General features: G+C 39.1%; 1 protein-coding gene across 2 annotated transcripts in view; it reads left to right on the top strand.

The window, feature by feature from the left end:
- LOC126109401 (PHD finger protein 14) overlaps positions 1-26,426 on the top strand; it is a 205,500-nt gene that overhangs the window by 93,121 nt on the left and 85,953 nt on the right. For both annotated transcript variants that reach the window (XM_049914432.1, XM_049914431.1), the window contains exons 11-12: positions 5,476-5,716; positions 22,075-22,234. In XM_049914432.1, the coding sequence (XP_049770389.1) occupies positions 5,476-5,716; positions 22,075-22,234 (401 nt within the window). The remainder of the gene's footprint in view (positions 1-5,475; positions 5,717-22,074; positions 22,235-26,426) is intronic.

Raw genomic sequence — 26,426 nt, 5'->3', positions numbered from 1 at the left:
GTGGCAGGTGTCATTAGAGCACAGTTAATAAAGTAATTTCATGAAATAATGGATAAACTAGGCACTCATCTTTTCGTGTTTCCCACGCTGGTCTCGTTGTGAACTCGTGGCTCAATCGTCGAAAATCTAGGTGGTGACGATTCCCAGCTCGGATGCAGAAAGGCCTAGGTTTTATTTTGCGATATTAAAAAGTTTTATAGATGTGTTTCACAAACCATTCTTGAAGATTAAACCTTTGAAAGTTAGCATAATGGTGATGTAAAAAAATAATCAGCACTCCGAATTTAAGTTACACTTCTTTTTTATTACTTTTGTTGCAGTATCCCGTAACACACAAAACATCACGTTATAAAACGTACTTGAAAACATCTTCCTTACTGTTAAAGTTCACATTTTATAAACTGACTACAATATGCGTCTTTTCAACATGATGTCCAAGACTTGACGCTTTCAAGGTCCGACTCTCTAACTCTAGTAACCGCTTACACGCCCAAAAATCAGAGTTACAAGTACGACAAAGATCGTAGTGACAAAAGAAAGAATACACATAAGAATAATATCATCGCAACATGAACATATCGAAGTATCAAAGTACCTCTACATTAATGAAATCAAATCTGAATGTTGTCTCAGAAATATGTTAACTACTTTACAGAAACACAGTAGAATATTGCCGGTATCGAGAGGTCGAGTTGAGGTGAGGTGCCGTAACGGTTACGTAATTCGAGTACCATTACAAGGTGCAGCATCCCACGGAAGTGCCAAAGTGACGTGTTGTGTGAGGAATTGTGTTTACTTACAAGGTTTCCAAATTCGTTTTCCCTCGAGCTCACCTCTTCTGTCCGGAACTGTTTTCCAAAAGGACCTCCGACAAATTTGTCCCCTTTTCTGTGCGTAGAAACGTCGTGGACTGCGCAGCAAATTGGCACTCGCCACGGTGTACTTCTAGAGCACACGTCGTTCCTTTGCGGCACGTGTGACATTCAGTACAGCAAAGATTCTTTTTGTGGGTAGTAGCACAGCAGAGGAGTTCACTGAGTGATACAAGCGCAGTTAGTTAGCTGTCTGAAGGAGACTCGTTTGTGATTGAATTCTGAAAGGAGACTTAATGCGTGATGACCACTAGCCCTAGAAATGCTTCAGACAGAGTGAAGCACCAGCTGTTTGTGCATAGTTTTTGCAGTATCTAGCTGGAGTAAGCCCAAACGTCATGTGACATCTATAGTGTTACAGAATATTCTGTAAATTAGACTTTTGGTTGAACAACAATATTGATGATAAATGGTGCCACTTATATCTCATACACCCTATTCGTAAAAGCAGTACAAGAATACTGGTGACTTCTATTATTTTCGTCTCCTTTGAACGGTATTTATACTACATCTGACACATTTTGACTGCCTATACAATAAAGGTAGAAAATTAATTTTCAATTAACACATCACAGCAGCATTTGTAAACACAGGTTATTTCTTCACGTGAAAGAGAAACAGTTTGAGAAAGTGGAAGTACTGAGTATTAACTCGAGCTGCTCGCTGGGAATCTGGGCAACAAATTTCTGGAACAGAAGGTATGTGAAAAAAAGGAAATGGTCGTATAACATCTACATATATGTGATATGGTTCCACTATAGTATGCTCCGTTGAGGAGGGAATAATTTTGAACATTGGCATTTGATTGTGACAGTATTTGCAGCAAAAAAATACCCAATGTTTTAAGTAACCAAAATTTTGTGTTGTCATTGATGAACTGATGGCACACAGAACTCCAATCTCTCTGTGTGAGTTCAAATTTCCCATTAATTAACCTCGTTAATGGAATGCAGCCACAGCAGTAGACGTCGGCCTATTTTTGCTCCACAGAACTCATCAGATTCCTCGTGGGCAAACAGTCATTATTTAACATTTGTTTCATAAAAGGTATTCTTCATTGTGGCATGCAAGTGTTTTGTTTAGTGGTTTACCGATCATTAAGTTATGCCCTTATAAGGATTTTCTTATGCGAAACCAAACCAGTAAGCGAGCTCTATTAAATAGTTAATACGGGAGTGGAATAAATACAGAACATTTGTTAGAAAAATCCTGAATCCACCCCTTTGTATTACTTTTCTACACCATCGCCATTCAGATCGAAATTAACAAATTCCCTCCGAGCCAGATTTTGTGCACAAACCATCCAGAGCTTAGCGAGTGTGTGTCGACAGTTGATGGGCACTTTCAGCAGAGTTTACGCTAATGGATAGATGTGTAAAAAAAATCTGTGCCATTTAAAAATGTCTCATCCGTACTGACTTGATACTTATCATATTTGTCGTGGCCGAAATCATATTTGTAATTGAGAGGGTCTGAATCCCACTGTCGTGATACGAAATGCTGGGTCACTTCTGTTCTGTTATTGCTGGTGAACTTTTCAGTTATAAAACTGTTTTTATATTCGTACATTAGAATATAACTTTCATCTTCAGTTGACGAAATAAATAATTACTAAGAGAAAAGGGGGTTGTAAACTTAAATAAATGAACACTCTCCAAGGTGAGCCTTGAACTCCACTGATGATATGTCAGAGGCTGTGCTGGGATATCTTCTGACTACTCAGTCTCTGGTAACTTGTGACAGAATGCTAATGTAATTAAGATTCACTGGGCTCTGTACTGACATTTAATTACTTTTGTTTATGTAAAAATACCTTCCCAATAACGAACGAACCTATAATGTGCAATCGCCCAAACTTACAAAATGAAACACAGTCTGACACAAGAATCTCCAGACAAAAAAGTATCACGGTGCAGTCACTGTCACTGCAAGAACGTAAGAACGTAACTTCGTCGACCTACGCTTCCGTCGTATTCGGTATGAGGTGCGTACCGGCTGCATGTATACTTACAACTGACATTCCCAGGAACGATGAAGATCTTAGGAAAAACTGAGCAGTACTGAATGCAGCCTTGAGGGTGAAGAGTAAAGTGGGGGTTTCACATTGTCGACAGCGAGTAGCGTGAGCGAGTGGAACGAGTTTGTTCCCGAATGAGATGTGCCGTGTACACTGTTGACATTTGTGCCGTCATGCTGATATTATCGTTAAGATACATATACCACAATAGTGGAAATAAAAATGAAAGACGACACAATTGCCCTGCAATGGTGCAGCAGAGACTGAGGTCTGTTATACCAAAATACACAGAAAGTATCCCTAAATGACCTGTAAATTTTGTCGGTGGAGATAGGGGTCACAGTATAGGTTCAGGTTCACGTATCGTGTGGGGCTTTTTCTGTTGGGAGAATATCTCTAATATTTTAAAATTTACGTCTATGTCTACACGATTAATCCTCAATTCACACTTAAGCATTTGCAAGAGGTTTCATATAACCACCTTATCAGACTATTTACCAGCTGTTCCACTCTCAAATAGCACGTGGGAAAAGTGCTCACCTAAATGATTCTGTGGGAGCTGTGATTTTTGTACTTTTATTATGATGGCGATTTCCCACTGCAGAGGTAGGAAAATATTTAAGCAAATGCAGAAGAAAGTTCTTAATTGACATTCAGTGAAAAGAACTATCACAATGAGAAACACCTTTGTTTTAATGAATACCGTACTGATTTTATCGTTGACACACTCTTCTCAGTTTTGCGATAATACAAAAGAGAAAAGAGTAACTTCCCTTTCACCTTTTACAGTATCCTCCTTCAGTCTGTTGTGTAAGGACCCCCTACTGCACAGCAATAATCCTGAAGAGTGTAACGTGCCGGGCTGTATCCTTGAATTAGTGCCACTTAAAGTTCATGTCACAACCGGATGTAATGAAACATTTCCTCACCCAGTAGATAGTGCGCAGCGTTCCCGACCTACCTTGCTTTGCTTATTCAATATTGTCTTCCCAGTAGCTGCGTCCGTCTCACCTAAATCACACTGAAATTAAGAAGCCAGGATCCTAGATTAAGTTTTCCAAAATCAAAAGTCAAGACCGTATTCATTGTTGAACATTTATGACAACCACGGTGTGATTTGTTATCACTCGCACACACAATATTCATGTGACCAGACCTCTTATACTTAATAATCGTCACATTAGGTACGTTAAAAACTTCCAGTCTTCAACAATGTTCCCAATACGCGTTAACTGTTCAAAGTCGAATACAATTACACTTTTTAGGTACCAACCGGAAAAGTTAACTGACCTGCCGCACTTTTGCTCCGTGACAATCTGTCCGAGAACTAACTGAGAACTGCACCAGCTCGGACCTTATATAGACGAATGCTTGAATATTTGACTTTCTGTTAATATATTATAGTTTATAATTTCCCAGGGTTAAAATGATCCTTTCTAATTGGTTTTGAAGTTAACTATTGGGTTTTATTACTTAAATAACACAAGTGAGCTGTGTCAATTTAAATACACGGAACTAACTTATGGATCCGCAGGGGGAATTCCCGACTTATAAACGTGGCAGCCCTCTTGAACAATAATTTTTACATATTCAAATTTACTTAATTCTTAATTAATGCACTTACAAAGTTGAGACTGGAGTCATTTTACGTTGAAAAATATAGGTAGCAAAAGTATCAAAACAGATCTCGGAATTATTTAGTAGTTTGGTCACAATTGGCACTGAAAGTCATACAGGCTACAGATTTCAAGTCTTAATATGTATTTAACTTTAGGTTAATTTTAACACTTTTCTGGAATCAGTAAAATTTAGGCTTCTTTTGGATGCAGCCTTACAGCTGAATTTGATCTATTAACTCACTCGAATTTTACTTAATATGTGTTGCACAATATACGTCATTGTTCATTACTTTCAGAATAGACATTAGAACGTACTGAAATAACAGATTTTACTAGGGGAATTTTATTTAAACTATTTCTGAATTCTGTACTATGAGGCTGAAGGCCACAGAATCTGTAGTCTGAATCTGAGTAGGGGTGGGGGGGGGGGGGGGGAGTTCATTGCATAACGAAGTTACTGAAAGAGTGTAAAACCAAACCAGGATAGCAGTGGGCAACCGTACTTCGTTACAAGAGGATGGATAAGTGTAATGTAGGCAGTCTCTTCAGTAGATTAGTAGCAATTTTAAGTGCCTTTCAATAAAATTCAGTTCGCTGTACATTTTCTTAAGTGACTTTAATTTAAGTTCTTTGTAATTACATTTTGTAGCTATTTGTTTGAATCTGTAGCCTCTAAATTTGTGTTATTTATCATGTAACTGATATTTGATGATGCCTTTTATTTTATTTTTTATTTTATATCTCTTATTAGTACTCACATGGATGACCTAACACTAACACACACTGTTGTTCAGCATCAGTTGGCACCATTTGCACCACATCACTACCGTGTGTGTGTGTGTGTGTGTGTGTGTGTGTGTGTGTGTGTGTGTGTGTGTGTGTGTTTCCGGTGAGTTAAGTGGCCACAGTGAGTGGCAGGATGTTGCGCTGCTCGTACTCACCAGGTGTCACCGACTTACCTCTGCAGCTCGTGAAGGAGAACGCGGAGCTGAGCCGTATCAACGTGGGGCTGAAGCAGGCGATCCACAAGTACCACTCGTTCCTGCTGCTGGTGTGCCCCGACAAGGGCCTGCCCTCGGTGGACGAGATGGAGAAGCGGGCGCTGCCTCCGCCGGTGCCGGCCCCGGGTAAGGGCGGGCGCGGCCCCGTCCCCCCGGACGCCACCGCCCGTGCCGTACAGCCGCACCGCTCCCAGCACCACGCGCGCGGTAAGTGCTCTTCGTGGGCCGGTAAGTGTAATATCGGGACGGTATTCTCCACGAGTGGAAAATTAGAGGAGTGCCGTGTCCGTAAAAAATCTGCACCGGACAGAGTGTACTCAGTGTGAGGTGTGCCGTTCGAATGTGGCACGAACTGTGTAGTGTGCGAGTGTATCTACCGGACCGAATTCCTCGGTGCCGAGACGCGTGTCCTAGGGTCGACAGTACGGGTTTTTCAGTCAGGCGTTTGCATACGTATGTAATTGGTGTGTTGTTTGTGTCAGTTGGAGTTAGTTTTGAGTCGGTCCGAGTTATACTGGTAGAGTCAAATGCAACACAAGTCCACTTCCGTAACTGAGTGGTTGGCCTGTCCGACCGAAGTGTGCGGGACCCGGGTTCAATTCCCGGTACTGCCGAGGATTCGTCCTTGTCGAAAGAACCGGAAGAGACTACATTCGACCGCGTGAGGCCGTCGAGGAGCTACTCGAGCGGGAAGTAACGGCATTTTTACACGAGGTGTCCAAGTAGGTCGGGTATTAGCCGTACGTAAATTCCTTGTCGAGATATTATCTTTAGATATGTGTGCATTGCAAACACAGTAATAATTACTGTTTTTCAGAAATCTTTTTTTTTTCTTTATTTATCTGTTGGAATATAGACTGAAAACCGTAAAATTGTGTAAGTATAAATATCGAGGACAGTACTTTGATGTGTGCAGACATCTACTATAGTAGTACCCCTTACAAGACCCAGTTCAGTAGTGTAGTATCTACAAAATTGTTAAGGCTTTCGTGGCCAGTTGTTGACAAACTGCCTATTGGCTTCTGTCTCGGGTTCGTCGGCCGACGTTCGTCTATTGATTTTCAATAGATGAATGTCGGCCGACGAACCCGAGACAGAAGCCGATAGGCAGTTTGTCTGTGTAGTATCTGTAACACGGCCTAAAACATAGTAAGCTCAATTGGCGAATGACAGACTACAAATCCAAAAGTCTCAGTTTTGATCGTCAGTCAGTCCTAGACTTTTTCTTTTATCTCAGCTCTCACTTCTTTTCTTGCAGACAGTGAATTGTAAAATAATGTGAAAAATTCCAAGCTGCTCCACGCTTTGGAGTTGCACAGTAATCGGCTCAGTAAGCGAGTTCAGATGTCAGAGGAAGATGACAGGTTACATCCGGTAGGACCCAGCCTAGGGAAGCACTGCGATCTTCGGCTGACCTCTGGGTCGAGTCCAGCTTGACGTATTTTGATAAGTGTGGGTGGCATCACATGTTTCGTACACCTTTAATTTTATCTGCTGTATGACATACTGGATTGAAATTGGAAGAAGAGTATGACAGGGTCATTGTCTGTTACCGACTTTCTTTACCGTACGTATCGATGACTCGGTAATGGAGACTCTAGAAATAGAGAAGGAGGGACTAAGTCCGGAAGGAAGGACTGAGCCCGAAAGATCGACTGCACCAGATTTGCTGACAACATGGCAGTGCTTGCAGATAAAACAGTCTCTCTTCAAAGAACACTATCCAGACTTGAAAACATGAGGAAGGATTGCACAATATAATGATTTGAAGCTTTCGCAAACCACGGTTGCTTCATCAGGAAAGAGGGAAGTAGAGGGAAAGACGAAAGGATGTGGGTTTTAAGGGAGAGGGTAAGGAGTCATTCCAGTGCTGGGAGCGGAAAGACTTACCTTAGGGGGGAAAAGGGTCAAGTATACACACACACACACACACACACACACACACACACACACACACACACACACACACACACACACACACATATCCGTCCGCACATATACAGACACAAGCAGATACGGACAGAAAATCTTTGTATTCACTGTATTTCAGAAGACTGTAAAGCGAGTAGCTTACTCCCTCTTTTTGCATTTGCAAACAGTCTTCACGACTTTGTTTCCATTTTAGGAGTGCCGATTCCAGCATACTCGAGCCATTTGGACAGTGGGATAAATATTCAGTCACCATTTGTAGTACTAAGTTTAGCACATAATTCCGACAAATTTGGCCGACGTCGGTCAGAATGAGGCAATCTGCCAAAAATGCAGATGTCCTCTGAAGAATTGGGGACAGATTCAAATTTTTTTATTTATTTATTATTTAATTTTTTATACAAGTGAAGAGTTTGATTATTTTACTCGTTTCATCGACTACATACAGTTTTAGAAGTGAATTGATATGTGATAATGAAATGTAAAGACAACGTACCAAAGACGTCGGACATAAGTTTCCCCCAGAGATGATCTGCTACATGAAATTTACAGTTTTGTCAGTATTTTGTTGCATATGTGTGATCTGCTGCAAGTGAGCTCAATCTGACTCGCTGCTCCAAAGACAGCTCAGGAAGATAGAGGAGATTAGAGAGAGAGGCCCGGGGGGTTTGGGAGGGAGGAAAAGGGGCAAGCTACGGGAATGAGAGTAGACGGACAGTGAAGTCGTGCCCCCGAGTTTTCCACACCGAAACCGGTTGTGCTTGAGCCGTAAAAAAGCTTCACCCTTCAGATATCCAGTTTTCAACATTCCTGTACTCTCGTAAATCAGACAATATAATAACTGTACTGCTCAACAGTGTGTTCTCACAGAAGTCTAGTATTTTTCTTCTCGATTCTCTCGTGTTTTATTGAATTGTGTGTACTAAAATAAAATACTATTGCTGTAATGCACATTTTTTATCTTTTAAGTGGACAATAATCGTGTTCCTATCACATTCTTGTATTTTTAATGCCATTTAAAACGACCCCGAATTATGCCAGTTTATGGCCAGTGTAATGGTACTTTGACTTCCGCAAAGTTATAATTTACGATCGCGCACGCAGAAGAGCGCTGCGCCAGCGACCGATTTTATAAATAATTTTGTTCTTCTTTTTTTTTTTTACTTTTGCGTAGTTTTTGTTTTTAAGAACTAAAGGAGGACTCTCTCTCTCTTGTCTTGATACGAAAGACGTGTATTTTCCCGCTGTGTTGAATGTGCTTTTGGTGAAAATTAAAATTACATGTCAAAGTGATGTTGTTTCAATAGTTAATGAGAAGAAGAGATAATAAAATAAAAAGGTAACACTACAATTGGCGTCCTGGTGACAGGACGTGCAATCTTCGGATTTGATACAAGTGCAGTTAGGATTTGATACAAGTGCAGTTTGGATTTGATACAAGTGCAGTTTGGATTTGATACAAGTGCAGTTATTATTAATTTTGGACATTTTATCTAATTTTAACCACTTAATAGCATCAGAAAATGAATTTGGACTAAGTCTCATTCATTTCAATTGTAATGTTACGTGCATGAAATTTACAACAATATTGTTTTCCCTGTTATTAATTTGTGTTAATTTTCATTTTCATGCTGAGGAAATTAATTTGGTAAAAAAAAAAAAGGGAAAAGGATAGCGTTCCATAAAATAATTTGCACGGACGCGAAAGAAAAATTTTGGATTGAAAACTGTATATTTGACGCTACATTTGCAACATAAGACTGACAAAGAAAAAATGGTGAGTACAGCAATTTACATTTTTTCCAGTTTCAAGCAGCCATCTGTACTTCCTTTATTCCGATCCATTTATTTCGAAATTATTTTTTTCAATTTGTAGTTAAAACTGATTTACTACTATTATTGCAAATGATAAGTGAAGCGCATATTCACAGTCATTTATTTGTGAGAGGGAAATTTCAGTGCCAATTTTATAATTCCATTTCTAATTAGAAATCATATAGCAATATCCATTTCCATAAGAGAAATTTCAGATTTCAAAAATGGTAAAAATTTTTTTTTACCATTGGAAAATTTTATTTGCAATTAATTATGAAAATCGCAAGATGGACGCTGGACGCGTAGAAATTGTTTCCGCGGACAAGCTTAGTGAAAGTGACACATTGCAAAACATGTCCGACAGTCAAATGAATATTGAACTTAATAGGGAGGATGTTCAAGATATAATTTTACCGGATCGATTAAGACAACAACCCCTATATTTAAACAGATATACAGGCGAGTGGAGAGTGAGTACTACGCGACAAAACGTGACATTGACAACGTCAACTTCAGAACCAGACATCAATCAGACACGGAAAAATGACGAAACTAAGACACAGGACTCTGACATGCTCAACCAGATTCTGAAGTTACTTGGTGACCAAAACAGAAAATTTGACACTTTAGACAAAAGATTTGACACTAAATTCGATGAACTGACACGGGACATAAAACAAAATTTTGAAAAACAATCGAGACAAATTGCCGACTTGACAGAAACCACCAGTAGTCTTGGAAGGAAATTTACTGACTTATCAGACAAGGTTACGAGACAAGAAAAGGTATTTGTGGAATTCAGTGACGAGACAAAAACTGACTTACAACGATGTAATGAGAAATTGTTAACAGTAGCTTTTGAACAACAGAAAACCAGTACCCAAGTTGACGTATTACGACAGTCACACAATTACGTAAAAACAAACCAAGAACACTTAGACCTGACGATTACAGACCTTTCAGACAGATTAAATGATGTAACATTGGAGCAGAAATCCTTACAGGAAAAGTTAGAAAAGCTTGAAGACAGAGCAGATGTAGCATCTTTAAAGAATGACACAACTCTAGCAGAAAAACTTGTACATGAATGCAAATTATGTGATGATTATTTAGATGAGAAGTTTGAGACAATGACACAGATCATTTTAGATAAGACAAAGGAATAAGTAAAGGGAGAAACAGATAATATTCAGAAAGAGGTACGTAAACTTAAAGAGAATGTAATACCAAGTTCGTCAGTGATACCAAAACCCATAACAGACAACCAAAACATAAATGAGAATCATAATAATGCTAGACCCAGCACACAGCCGAAAATAGAATTACCAATGAGTGATACAAATCCCAATGAGCCATTTTCAATGCTACCACAAGATCAAAATTACTATCAGACATCACCACATACTATGCACAGTTTGACACAAAATACAGGACCCATAATACCATCGGGAGTAGCTGATGAAACATTAGTACGACATGGATACTTTCAGACATTTTCATGTGATGAGAAAGACAAAGTGCATCCGATTGTTTTCATCCGCTCTTTTGATGGTATTTTCCCGAGACATTGGTTAGAAGCTGACAAAATTCGATATGTTACAAATTTGTTAGGTGGAAGAGCAGCTAAGTGGGGAGCAGCAATTAAAAGACGATGTTTAACATTTGAACAGTTTGAATAAGCATTTCTTGAGGAATTCTGGTCGATCACAGAACAGCAAAGTTTAAAACGAGAAGTATACAATCCAGAAATTTACAACCCGAAGAAAGAGACTTTACGACAATACTTTGAACGCTACCTAGACAAAACATTATATTGGACAAAACCAGCAGATTTACCAGATGTAATTAGAACACTTAAAAGCCACTTACCATTTCCTTACCGTGATAAATTAATAGGAGTGTCCGAGGACAACATAAAAGAATTTTTTCAGTTATGTTGATGAGATAGATGTTGTTTACAGAGATGAGATCAGGAATTTAAATCAATTGTATCTGATCCATCCAAGCAATTCGCGTACGCACAACAGAAATGACAGAGGCTATTGGAATCCGCCTCCGACACCACAACAAAACACTCAAAGAAACAATTCACACTACACTGGGACAAATCCATTCAATATTAGGAGAAACAACTCGCAGCATTGGCAAGGAAACAGTAATTATTACTATAATGGTTATCCGAACAATAATTACAATCAGAACAATAACAGTTATATTCAAAATAACAACAACAGAAGAAGGAACCGAAATTATAGAGATCAAAGAGAGGATAACAGGTACCATCCAGGATATTTTCAGAGAAACAACATCCAACAACATCCAAACATGTATTGCAGGAATAACAGTAATGACAACACCAGTTACAGTCATGGGCGAAATAATGTATGGGGAAATCACAATGGACAACCGCCACGACACATGCAATACAGCAACCCTCAATTTGTACCTAACGGAACTCCCAATGCGACGCGGGGTAATGTCAACAACCAAACAGCTGATACTTGGGTGACGCGCGACAGAAATGTAAATATTATTGAGTTGGGCAATGAACCCAACCCGCAGCAACAACCGAATTTGCCGGAAAACGAACGACGACCGAGCTAAGCGCTCGAGTTACGGTCAGTAGGGAGCAGAGCGCAACGGAACCGACGATTTGTTTTCTCCGATATGATGACAGTAAGAAAATAGAAAAGGAATTATATCAGGATGTAGATTTTAATAGTACCAGTAAAACAAAGAAGATTATTCAGGCTATAACACGAGTTATGATTGGTAGTTATGAAGTGGAAGTAATGTTAGATACAGGAGCAGCAGCAAGTGTCATTTCAATGTCCTTATATAATGAACTCAAACAAATAATGAACATACAAACATTGCCAGTACAGAATTGTCACATTATAAGTGCCACTGGTAACAAATCAAAGAATGTGAAATTTCAAGTGCTAATCAACTTCACATTTTCAAATATACCACTCAATTATAGTTTTCTGGTAGTAGACAAATTAGTTATGCACGGCATATTAGGAATTGACTTTTTGAATGAATATCAAGCAATCATAGATTTAGGAAAAAGGAAATGTCATTTAACCGTAAACCAACAACAACTGACAATTGAGTTAACACAGGGTAAAAACTTAAACAGTAAACAAGGTAAATTTGAACAGTTACATTTTGTGTATCCACCAGCAATAAACGTATGTGATTTAACTTTTAATGAAGCTGTATCTCAGGGAATTAAACCTAATGATTTATATGAGAAATGCACAGAATCTGAATATCTGACGAAGGAACAACAACTTGAATTACTTGAAGTTTTGCAGCAATTTGCTGAGGTATTTGTGGAGAAACCTGGAATTATTAGAGGCTATACTTATGAGATGGATGTTAAACCACACAAAACATACTGTAGAACATATTATAATATTCCTTGGTCAAAGAAACCCGCAGTTTTGAAAGAGATTGAAAAAATGCAAGCTTGGGGTATCATTGAAAGGTCACATTCACCATATTGCAGTCCGATCCTAGCAGTTAATAAAGAGGATGGTAGTGTAAGGTTAGTGCTGGATGCACGAGAAATTAACAAAGTTATAATCCCAATCAACACACGACCTATTAATTTGGAAGAACAACTTTTAAAATTTCATAATGTACAGTATTTAACCAATATCGACCTCCGCTCATCATTTTGGCAGGTGAACCTCCATAAAAACAGTCATAAATACACTGCATTTCTATGTGAGGGACGTAGTTATCAATTCTGTGTTCTACCCTTTGGTCTACGAGTGAGTGCTGGAGTATTTATCGAAGCCTTAGATGCTGTTCTTGGACCACAATTGTTATCGCAAATCACAGTTTATGTTGACGACATTGTCATTGCCACCACTACTTGGGAAGAACATGTAAATCTTTTGAAGCAACTTCTGACTAAATTTTCTGACGCAGGTATCACTATCAATTTATCAAAGACAAAATTAGGGAGGAGAGAAATCAAATTCCTTGGTCACATCATATCAACTGAAGGCATTTATCCAGACTCAAGAAAAATTGATGCAATAAAGAATTTTCCATCTCCACAGAATCGTAAACAACTCAAAGCCTTTCTTGGTCTATCTTCATTCTTCAGGAAATTTGTACCCTACCACCTTCTTAACAGTCCACATCTTCTATCTTTATTCAAAAGAAATAATATTTGGAAATGGACAGAGTTCTGTCAGACAGATTTTGAAGTGATTAAGAATGCTTTAGTTAATGCACCGTTGTTATGTCATCCTGACATGACGTCAGACTTTTGCCTAGTAACAGATGCAAGTTCCTATGGGCTCGGAGCATTTTTATTCCAAATTCATGTAGAAGATGAACAAACAGTCATCAAACCTATAAGTTTTGCTAGCCGCACTCTCACTGAATGCGAAAAGTCATATTCAGTGACCGAGCGCGAAACACTTGACATAGTAGGGGCGTTTCGCAAGTTTCGCTACTTTCTATGGGGAAAACGTACTAAGCTTTATACTGATCATCAAGCTCTTTCTTTCCTGCTATCATGCAAGTTATTACATCCACGTCTTGCACGCTGGTGTGCATCACTACAAGAATATGATTTTGATATTATATATATAAAAGGAGAATCCAACATTATAGCCGATGCTCTATCTCGTTTGCCACAAGGCCTACAAGAATTTTCAGATGTGACAGAACAAACATCAGATTTCAAAATTTTACTCATGTATGATGGTACATTTGCACCTTACTACAAAAACATGTGCAGGAAGTTAGCCATATTGCAGGACAATGATCCCAGGTGGATCCAGATAAAGAATAAATTACGTGCAGGAGCAGACCCACATCTTGAAAAATATTACACGTTACACAAAGAAGTATTATTTCACCGACGAAACCCTGAATCACAGCATTGGTGTGTTTGCTTACCTGAAGCTCATGTTGATGATTTTATTTTATTTACACACAGAACTTGGGGACACTATGGTGTAACCAAATGTACAGATAAGATTATACAATATTGCTATTTTCCAAATTTAAGGCGAAGAGTATTGAGTAATATTAGGAAATGCATCATATGTCAGAAAGCCAAATATTCTAATCGCACAAGCATGAATGAATTGCACCCAATCATACCTAAGAGGCCATTACAGCTAATTTCTTTAGATATTGCAGGACCCTATCCACAAGCACGTGGAGGAATGAAATACATCCTTGCTGTGTTAGATGTTTTCACAAAGTATTTAAAATTATATGCTTTACGTTCAGTTTCTACCACTGCTATTACCAGACGTCTATTAACAGATTATTTTGTAAGAATAGGAAAACCTGAAGTTATGATCACTGATAATGCAGCATATTTTACCAGTTTAAAATGGAAGACATTTATTGAAGAACAGAATGTTAAACATATTTTAATTTCAAGATTTCACGCAGCAGGTAACCCAGTAGAAAGAACATTTCGAGAATTTGGACAGTTTATGAGAACACACACACCAGAGAAGCACACAAAATGGGTAGAATACCTAGCACCATTTGAACAAATAGTGAACAATTTAACTCACATTTCTACTGGATACACACCAACTGAATTAATTATGGATAAAACAGAAAGAAATGAATGGACAGACCCTCTACCTAAATTTACAGCAACAACAAATCATGTTAGTTTAGAAGAAAAGGTAAGACAAGCTTACACAACATTATGTGACAAAGCTAAGGAAAGAAAGCAGAAATATGACAGAGGTGTCAGGAAAGCACAAACATTTCAAGTTGATGAGTTAGTTTTACTAAGAACACATCCTAAACCCACAAAACTGAAACATTTAAACAGGAAATGGCAGATGATATACTCTGGACCATACCGAATTGCAAATATTCCACACCCTGGCTGTTATTCATTAGAATATCCATTAACACACAAACCCAGAGGTCTACATCCACACAGACATTTGAAAAAATACATACAGTAAAATGTTAGCTACTGAGGAGAAGATAATTAATATGATATACAGTTATGATGAGCCTACATTTAAGTTATACAGATACTTACAATCTAATGAATGCAGGTAAGTCTAGAAAGCAATGTGAACCATCCAATAGCTAATAAGATATTTGGTTACAAGAGGAGTTGCTATTGAGGCATATACACATTAGAGGAGGTATATACACATTAGAGGAGGCAGAGAACTGAACAGAATTATTTTCTTTAGGAGGCATGTGATAATAGTAATGTTGATATGAGTGATGTGAGTGACTGAATGAGATGAGTGAATGTAATTTTAGTTTAATAAGAGGATAAATAGTAATATGGAGAGAGGTAAATGGAATATAAGATGAGAAAAGGGTATTATTATTATTGTTGTTGTTGAAGTAAAAAGTAAGTGATGATGAATAAGAGGAAAATATATATATATATATATATAATGCTGAGGAATAAGTATATGTTATTTTGTGAAGAATGAATAATGGATAGGTGAGAATGTTATGAGTAATGGAGAATATGTTGAGAGGAGAGAAACTAGATTTGAACGCTATATCACATGTACTCATGGAATACAGAATGAAAGTAATGGAAAGAATATTATTTATTGAAAGATTGGTATGCCTGAGATAATAACTTACGTGGTGTCTTATATATTCTTATAACTAAAAGTGAAAGTATAGATTTATGTGGAAAGAATTATTTACAGCAGCCACTGTTGGAAATATACCAGAAGATTTAAATCTATAACACTTTAACACTAATCTAATGGGAACTTGTAATGAAATTTTTGGAGTTATGTAGGCTTGACACTTCAGATTGGAAGAATTATTTAAGAGAACATATTTAGCAGTCATCTAATGACATAATTAAAGCTCATCTACTGAACTGAACTGATGCACCATTAAATAGAAAGGAGAATAAGGAGAAAACAAAACGTCAGTCCTCTGTTGCGGCTCATACTCTCATCCCTTCCTTAGAAAAATTTATACATGTTGATGAAATATTGGACATTATATAATTCGTGATTATCTGACAGTATGGAGAGACATACACAAATATTTATTTATGAATAGAATTTTACAGGTACCACAAGGTAAATACAGAATGGATATACAGCATGGAACGCAGCAGCAATTATCTAAGAAGATTTATTTATTTATTAAGTAAAACATTTATTTATATTGCTTGACACTCATGAAAGGAAGGAGATGAACTACACAAACTTTATAGGAACATGATTGACTTGAACTATATATATATATATATATATATATATATATATATATATATGAATATAATAGAGGGAAACATTCCACGTGGGAAAAATATATTTAAAAAGAAAGATGATGAGACTTACCAAACAAAAGCGCTGGCAGGTCGATAGACACACAAACAAACACAAACATAAAGCTAGATTTTGTGTGTATGTTTGTGTTTGTTTGTGTGTCTATCGACCTGCCAGCGCTTTTGTTTGGTAAGTCTCATCATCTTTCTTTTTAAATATATATATATATATATATATATATATATATATATTCAAAAAGAAAGATGATGAGACTTACCAAACAAAAGCGCTGGCAGGTCGATAGACACACAAACAAACACAAACATACACACAAAAATCTAGCTTTCGCAACCAACGGTTGCCTCGTCAGGAAAGAGGGAAGGAGAAGGAAAGACAAAAGGATATGGGTTTTAAGGGAGAGGGTAAGGAGTCATTCCAATCCCGGGAGCGGAAAGACTTACCTTAGGGGGAAAAAGGACAGGTATACACTTGCACACACACACATATCCATCCGCATATACACAGACACAAGCAGACATTTGTCTGCTTGTGTCTGTGTATATGCGGATGGATATGTGTGTGTGTGCGAGTGTATACCTGTCCTTTTTCCCCCTAAGGTAAGTCTTTCCGCTCCCGGGATTGGAATGACTCCTTACCCTCTCCCTTAAAACCCATATCCTTTTGTCTTTCCTTCTCCTTCCCTCTTTCCTGACGAGGCAACCGTTGGTTGCGAAAGCTAGATTTTTGTGTGTATGTTTGTGTTTGTTTGTGTGTCTATCGACCTGCCAGCGCTTTTGTTTGGTAAGTCTCATCATCTTTCTTTTTGAATATATTTTTCCCACGTGGAATGTTTCCCTCTATTATATATATATATATATATATATATATATATTCACTTACCACACTGATGTACATACTTGTAGGATCCTAAGATATTTAGAGGGGCACCACTCTTAGAAACGGTAATAGAGGGGTACCACTCTTAGAAACAGCAATAGTGGGGACACCACACTTAGAAACGGTATTAGGTATAGGAACTGTTACCTTATATTAAGTTAACATGTATTTTATTAATCATATTTTATTTTGTGTAGTCCATTGTAGGGGATCACTTTACTAGTATTTATGAAGTAGTCAGCAACCATCCCATGAACCTATCCTCCTACAGAGGGCTGTCTTGAAGCTTGAAATATGTGTAAATTTTATTCCAGGAGGCAAGATGAATTTTAAGTTGAATATTCTAGCGAGTTGCCACAATTATCTTCAAATGTTGCAAGTGTAACGGAAAAAAAAAGAGAGAGAGAATGAGCTAACAAATAAAATGTATATTTCAATCTGAATGTAATGTAATTCACATGTCAGCACAATGATATTGAATGTAACGTAAAAAAATTGACTATATTTTTCATTTAATTCTGTGTATGTACTACATGACAACAATGTATCTCATGTAATGATTAATTGTAAATATTTGTATATTCATGTACTTATTGTATCGAGAAATGTATTTTAAGGAGATGTTAATGAGATGCAAAGGACTTGTGCATGTAGCACATGATTCATATAAATGGAACTGAAAATGCAAAGAAGAAACCAACGTGATGGAACACTGGTCAAGCAATATTTACGTAGTGTCAACATGCTTTGAAGTGTATGGTGTTGTGGAAGCCGGCAGGTCTTCAGGTTGGTGTAAAAGACAAGCTCATCACCTGTCGTAGGCAGTGAGGTGTTTCTTGTGCCCTCATTGACCATTTATACCCCGGTAGACGCCACCAAAATTCGACTACTGGAGATCACAATTTCGTGTTGACACACTGAACAAACTTTGGATTTTCTTCAAGTCACACGCAAGAGATCCAGGCAGTACACACACACTCAGAATCCGATACTACGTTTAAAGACATTGGAGCAATATAAAAGAAACATTTATTGTTCGAATTAATTCCATTGTAAACACGAATCATGTGAACTGAATTCAAACGCTGCGCTAAGCAACGATAATACGCTGCAATTCAAAGACATTAATGTTACGACTCCTAAAGAAGATACACACCAAAAAGACTGTATACAAAGACTGATACGCAAAGAGCATAATGCTCAGAAATATTTTTTGTAATATGTAAATTTCTTATTTTCTCATATATGTATGTATCTATGTAAATTTTCTATACTGCCACGCTCGCTTGCGGAGCGTGTCAGTAGAGGAGGCATTGTAATGGTACTTTGACTTCCGCAAAGTTATAATTTACGATCGCGCACGCAGAAGAGCGCTGCGCCAGCGACCGATTTTATAAATAATTTTGTTCTTCTTTTTTTTTTTTACTTTTGCATAGTTTTTGTTTTTAAGAACTAAAGGAGGACTCTCTCTCTCTTGTCTTGATACGAAAGACGTGTATTTTCCCGCTGTGTTGAATGTGCTTTTGGTGAAAATTAAAATTACATATCAAAGTGATGTTGTTTCAATAGTTAATGAGAAGAAGAGATAATAAAATAAAAAGGTAACACTACACCAGGTACCGAACATTAAGAGGACAGTGCAGACAGTGTCGAGTGTCGTGCAGTGGCTCGATATCCGCCCCAAAAAAAACTTACCGCGCCGTTATTCTGAGCACGGTGTCCACATCTGAAAGCGAGCGGCGCTTCCTCGACAGTACTGTGCAGCTGAACGGCTGGCGGGAAGTGGGGTGGCGAGAAAGGAGAGGACGGACGCTCTGGTCTCGAGACCAAACCGCACATCGACAGATCAAATCCGGGAAAAGCTTTCCACATACCGTACAGTCCCTCACCAATACAAAATGACACACGAGGCTCTCTCTCAATCCCTCGTTCAAAAATATACAGTGTATCATAGTTGCAATGTTGTTGTGGTCTTCAGTCCTGAGACTGGTTTGATGCAGCTCTCCATGCTACTCTATCCTGTGCAAGCTTCATCATCTCCCAGTACTTACTGCAATGTATATCCTTCTCAATCTGCTTAGTGTATTCATCTCTTGGTCTCCCTCTACGATTTTTACCCTCCACGCTGCCCTCCAATACTAAATTGGTGATCTCTTGATGCCTCAAAACATGTCCTACCAACCGATCCCTTCTTCTAGTCAAGTTGTGCCACAAACTCCTCTTCTCCCCAATTCTATTCAATACCTCCTCATTAGTTATGTGATCTACCCATCTAATCTTCAGCATTCTTCTATAGCACCACATTTCGAAAGCTTCTATTCTCTTCTTGTCCATACTGTTTATCGTCCATGTTTCACTTCCATACATGGCTACACTCCATACAAATACTTTCAGAAATGACTTCCTGGCACTTAAATCTATACTCGATGTTAACAAATTTCTCTTCTTCAGAAATGCTTTCCTTGCCATTGAGAGTCTATGTTTTATATCTTCTCTACTTTGACCATCATCAGTTATTTTGCTCCCCAAATAGCAAAACTCGTTTACTGCTTTAAATGTCTCATTTCCTAATGTAATTCCCTCAGCATCACTTGACATAATTTGACTACATTCCATCATCCTCGTTTTGCTTTTGTTGATGTTCATATAATACCCTCCTTTCAAGACACTGTCCATTCCGTTCAACTGCTCTTCCAAGTCCTTTGCTGTCTCTGACAGAATTACAATGTCATCGGCGAACCTCAAAGTTTTTATTTCTTCTCTGTGGATTTTAATACCTACTCCAAATTTTTCTTTTGTTTCCTTTACTGCTTGCTCAATATACAGATCGAATAACATCGGGGAGAGGCTACAACCCTGTCTCACTCCCTTCCCAACCACTGCTTCCGTTTCATACCCGTCGACTCGTATAACTGCCATTTGGTTCCTGTACGAATTGTAAATAGCCTTTCGCTCCCTGTATTTTACCCCTGCTACCTTCAGAATTTGAAAGAGAGTATTCCAGTCAACTTTGTCAAAAGCTTTCTCTAAGTCTACAAATGCTAGAAATGTAGGTTTGCCTTTCCTTAATCTTTCTTCTAAGATAAGTTGTAGGGTCAGTATTGCCTCACGTGTTCCAACATTTCTACAGAATTCAAACTGATCTTCCCCGAGGTCGGCTTCTACCAGTTTTTCCATTTGTCTGTAAAGAATTCGTGTTAGTATTTTGCAGCTGTGACTTATTAAACTGATAGTTCTGTAATTTTCACATCTGTCAACACCTGCTTTCTTTGGGATTGGAATTATTATATTCTTCTTGAAGTCTGAGGGTATTTCGCCTGTCTCATACATCTTGCTCACCAGATGGTAGAGTTTTATCATGACTGGCTCTCCAAAGGCCGTCAGTAGTTCTAATGGAATGTTGTCTACTCCGGGGGCCTTCTTTTGTCTTAGGTCTTTCAGTGTTCTGTCAAACTCTTCACGCAGTGTCATATCTCCCATTTCATCTTCATCTACATCCTCATCCATTTCCATAATATTGTCCTCAAGTACATCGCCTTTGTACATACCCTCTATATACTCTTCCCACCTTTCTGCTTTCCCTTCTTTGCTTAGAACTGGGTTTCCATCTGAGCTTGATATTCATGTAAGTGGTTCTCCTTTCTCCAAAGGTCTCTCTAATTTTCCTGTAGGCAGTATCTGTCTTACCCCTAGTGAGATAAGCCTCTACATCCGTACATTTGTCCTCTAGCCATCCCTGCTTAGCCGTTTTGCACTGCCTGTCGATATCGTTTTTTGAGACATTTGTATCCCTTTTTGCCTGCTTTATTTACTGCACTTTTATATCTTCTCCTTTCATCAATTAAATTCAATATTTCTTCTGTTACCCAAGGGTTTCTACTAGCCCTCGTCTTTTTACCTATTTGATCCTCTGCTGCCTTCACTATTTCATCCCTCAAAGCTACCTATTCTTCTTGTACTGTATTTCTTTCCCCCATTCCTGTCAATTGTTCCCTTATGCTCTCCCTGAAACTCTGTACAACCTCTGGTTCTTTTAGTTTATCCAGGTCCCATCTCCTTAAATTCCCACCTTTTTGCAGTTTCTTCAGTTTTAATCTACAGTTCATAACCAATAGATTGTGGTCAGAGTCCACATCTGGCCCTGGAAATGTCTTACAATTTAAAACCTGATTCCTAAATCTCTGTCTTACCATTATATAATCTATCTGATACCTTTTAGTATGTCCAGGGTTCTTCCATGTATACAACCTTCTTTCATGATTCTTAAACCAAGTGTTAGCCATGATTAAGTTATGTTCTGAGCAAAATTCTAACAGACGGCTTCCTCTTTCATTTCTTACCTCCAATCCATATTCATCTACTATGTTTCCTTCTCTCCCTTTTGCTACTCTTGAATTCCAGTCACCCATGACTATTAAATTTTCGTCTCCCTTCACTACCTGAATAATTTCTTTTATCTCATCATACATTTCATCAATTTCTTTGTCATGTGCAGAGCTAGTTGGCTTATGAACTTGTACTACTGTAGCAGGCTTGGGCTTCGTGTCTGTCTTGGCCACAATAATGCGTTTTTCCGTTAGTTGCGATACTTGTAACATAAATAAATAAAAATGACTCGTATTGCCTATAGTCTCATGTACATGTCTGTCGGTCCAGAGGGCGGCGGCAGCCTGCCGCTGAACGAGTGTGGAACGTGCCGGCAGACGACGGACCAGCACCTGCTGGCCAAGTGCGACACGTGCCACCTGTTCTACCACCTGGGCTGTCTCAACCCGCCCCTCACCCGCATGCCCAAGAAGACCAAACTCATGGGCTGGTAAGTACTCGTAAAACTGAACGTACCGCGAATGCGAGGTCAGTGCGACACTCCGGTAAGGGTCTGACTGGGCACTCGAGACAGGAGTCGGAAAAATATGTATAACGGTAAGGCGGTCACTTCATTACCGTATTTTGTTCCGGTGGCAGATGTGGACTCTGACCACAATTTATTGGTTATGAACTGGAGATTAAAACTGAACCAGTTGCTGAAAGGTACAAAATTCAGGAGATGGTACCTGGGAAAATGGAATTACCGTATTTACTCGAATCTAAGCCGCACTCGAATCTAAGCCGCACCTGAAAAATGACACTCGAAATAAAGGAAAAAAAAAATTCCCGAACCTAAGCCGCACCTGTAATTTTAGACTCGAAATTCAAGGGGAGAGAAAAGTTTTAGGCCGCACCTCCAAATCGAAACAAAGTTGGTCCATTGACACAATTTAGGTCGAATGAATGACGATGCAGCTACATTAGTTTGGTTCGAGTCGTAAGCATAGCAGTTAAGCTTTACCAGGTAGCCATTGCTATGCGGCAGGCGCTCCGTCTGTATTTATTCGGCTACCCTTCCTTTTTCACGTGCTTCGTCTGGTTTGAATGGATTGCTTAGTTTGATTCGATCTGATAATTGCCGTTTTCTTTGTTATACGTGTTTACGTCACTCTTAAGCTCAAAAGGCATTACTGTACTGTGTCATGCATTGTTTGTCGCATTCTGATAGTGCGTGTTTATGGCCTGTCGCGGCTCGCGGCATGGCTTGCTTTTGTGCGCGCTACCGCCGCTTACAAAAAAGAAAAAGAAAAAGAAAAAGAGAGGAATCGTCTCATTAGCGAAACAATGGCAAGAGACTGCTATTTGTTGTTACTTACACTGCTGCTTTCTTTGATAATGATCAACAAGAACCAAATAATAGACTGCGTATGATACAACATGTTCTAAACGAGAGTTAGGTGAAAATTTTTCTCCGTTTTAAAATCTTTGCGGCCGCTTCTTTAGTACATCAAATTCTGCAAAGAAATTAGTCATCTTAGGTTTAAAAATCTAGTCAGTTGCCGTGCTTTGTTTCTGACTGTATCACTATTAGGCATAAGAATAATACGAATATAAACATGACATGATGTGTTTATTCTTCCGTGTTTGCTGTTGTCTCACTCTATTTTCGTAGTTTATTAGGCGGACAGAATTTAAATGAGATAGCAGCAAACATGAAAAATACGTGGCAAAATGTTTATATTCTTATTATTCTTATGATTCACATTTCATCAGGTTCCTATTAGCAACCATCTCTTCTCACAGGTAGGAAAAAATTGAGAACGTAGAGTTGGCCATATTGACAAACATCCCAAACAGTCTTGCCAGTCAGCTTTTCGTAGTACATTGAAATTCTGCTACATTCGAAGATGAACAATACGGAATTTGTATTTACTTCGTTGGATAATGTATGAAAATGCAGTGGTCGAAACTTGGGGCGGAGAAAAAAAGCTCGTCTTGCACCCTTTTTTTTACTGGCGCAGAGGTTTTTTCACCAGTGTTCATCTTTGTGCCTACAAAGCTTGCCTGTGTAGCGCTACATATATTCGACGGCAGAAGTTAGTTGTGGCGGCACCTAGCAACATTTTTCAGAACTTCCGCTTGCTTTGCTCTCGATTCTAAGGCGCAGCCGGTTTTTTGGATTACAAAAACCGAAAAAAAGTGCGGCTTAGATTCGAGTAAATACGGTAGTGTTTGTGAGAGTTTCGGAGGAAGCACTGACAGTGTTTGACTGAAGCAGGGGAGAGGAATATATTAGAAGACGAATAGATACATTATGTGATAAAAAGTATTCAGACACTCCCAAAGACATACGCTTTTCATATTAGCTGCATTGTGCTGCCACCTACTGCCAGGTACTCCATATCGGCGACCTCAGTAGTCATTAGATATCCGGATTAGCGCCCGAAAACCTCACACCACACACACACACACACACACACACACACACACACACACACATTAGACATTCCGAGAGAGCAGAATGGGGCACTCCACGGAAGTCATGGACTTCAAATGTGGTCAGGTGATTGGGTGTCACTTGTGTCGTATGTCTGTACGTGAGATTTCCACACTCCTAAACGTCCCTAAGTCCACTGTTTCCGATGTGATAGTCGAGTGGAAATGTGAAGGGACATGTACGGCACAAAAGCGTAGAGGCCGACCTCTTCTGTTGACTGACAGAGATCGCTGACAGTTGAAAAGGGCTGTAGTGTGTAACAAGCAAACATCTATCCAGACCATCACAAAGGAATTCCAAACTGCATCAGGATCCAGTGCAAGTACTATGACAATTAGGCAGGAGGTGAGAAAACTTGGATTTCGTGGTCGACCGGCTGCTCGTAAGCTACACATCACGCCGGCAAATTCCAAATGACGCCTCACTTGGTTTAATGGCCGTGAACATTGGACGATTGAACAGTGGGAAAACAGTGTGTGGAGTGACGAATCACGGTACACAGCGTGGTGATCTGATTGCAGGTTGTGGGTATGGCGAATCCCGGTGAACGTGATCTGCCAGCTTGTGTAGTGCCAGCAGTAAAATTCGGAGGCTGTGGTGTTATGGTGTGATGGTGTTTTTTGTGGAGGGGACTCGCACCCCTTGTTGTTCTGCATGGCACTATCAGAGCCCAGGCCTACATTGATGTTTTAAGCACCTCCTTGCTTCCCACTGTTGAAGAGCGATTAGGGGATGGCGATTGCATCTTTAGACACTATCGAGCATCTGTTCATAATGCACAGCCTGCAATAGAGTGGTTACGCGACAATAACGTCCCTGTAATGGACTGCCTTGCGCAGAGTACTGACCTGAGTCCTATAGAGCACCTTTGGGATGTTTTGGAACGCTGACTTTCTGCAAGGTCTCACTGACTGACATCGATACCTCTCCTCAGTGCAGTGCTCTGTGAAGAATGGGCTGCCATTCCCCGAGAAACCTTCCAGCACCTGATTGAACGTATGCCTGCGAGAGTGAAAGCTGTCATCGAGGCTAAGGGTGGGCCAACACCGTACTGAATTCCAGCATTACTGATGGAGGGCACCACAAACTTGTAAGTCATTTTCAGCCAGGTGTCCGGATACTTTTGATGATGCAGTGTAGCTTCGAGAGATGAAATAGCGAATAGGTAAAAAAAACAAGGATCAGAAGACATCCTTAGATGAAATGGGGAAAATATAGTAATGCTGCAAAATAGGCAAAAGGGTATACAAAACGGCTAATGGGGAATTGCCTGAGGACAAACGCAATGCTGTAAAAGTATGAGACACTAGGGGAAAGATAGATGCAACCAGTAGGAAAATTACAGAGAATAAAAGCAGCTGTATGGATATGAAGAGGTCAAATGGCAAGCCAGTATTCAGCAAAGAAGAGAAAGGCAAAAGATGGAACGAGGGCAGTATTATAGAAAACAAAGTAGTAGTTCACGGAGGTGAGATGCGAGGTACAGTACTGCGAGACAGATTTGACAGAGCAGTGAAAAAGCTAAGTCACTCCTAGTTCTGTCAAAATTACTGAGATCCTGGGGAGAGCCAGCTACAACAGAAGTATTACACTGGTGTGTGTGATACGAGACAGGCGAAATGCCCCTAGACCTCGAGAAGAATGTAATAATTCCAGTTCTGAAGAAGAAAAGCGCTTTCGGGTGTGAATATTACTGAGCTATCAATTGAACAAGTCACAGTTGCAAAATACTTTTGTAAATTATTGACAGAAAATGGAAAGTGTGGTAAAAGCCGACCAGCTGGAACATCGGGTCTGGTTCCCGAGAAACGTAGGAACACGTGAAGCGATACTGACTCACTATTTATCTCGAAAGATAAGTTGGAAAAAGCCAAACAAAAATATATGGTTTGTAGATTAGGGAAAGGTTTTGACAATTTTGATTGCAATACACTGTTTGGAATTCTGAAATTATCAGAGAGAACATACAGGGAGTGAAAGTCTGAGTAGGAAGAAACAGTCTAGGTTGCAAAGGCAGCTGTCATTGTAATCTAGACTGTTTCTTCGTTGTGAAAATATGTTATAGTCACCTCACTGTGGCTGTAGAGTGGAAGGATTCGTACAGGAAGTGAAAGGTTATCCACGACTTGTGCAGAAACGATACTGCACATATAAGAGTAGAAGAACACGGGAGGAAGTTGTAAAATGTGTCTGTTTTTCAGAT

Source organism: Schistocerca cancellata, chromosome 12, assembly GCF_023864275.1.
Source record: "Schistocerca cancellata isolate TAMUIC-IGC-003103 chromosome 12, iqSchCanc2.1, whole genome shotgun sequence".
In the NCBI taxonomy this organism is placed as follows: Eukaryota; Metazoa; Arthropoda; class Insecta; order Orthoptera; family Acrididae; genus Schistocerca; species Schistocerca cancellata.
The sequence above is the reverse complement of the archived record's forward strand: the minus strand, read 5'-3'. Positions and strand labels throughout refer to the sequence as shown.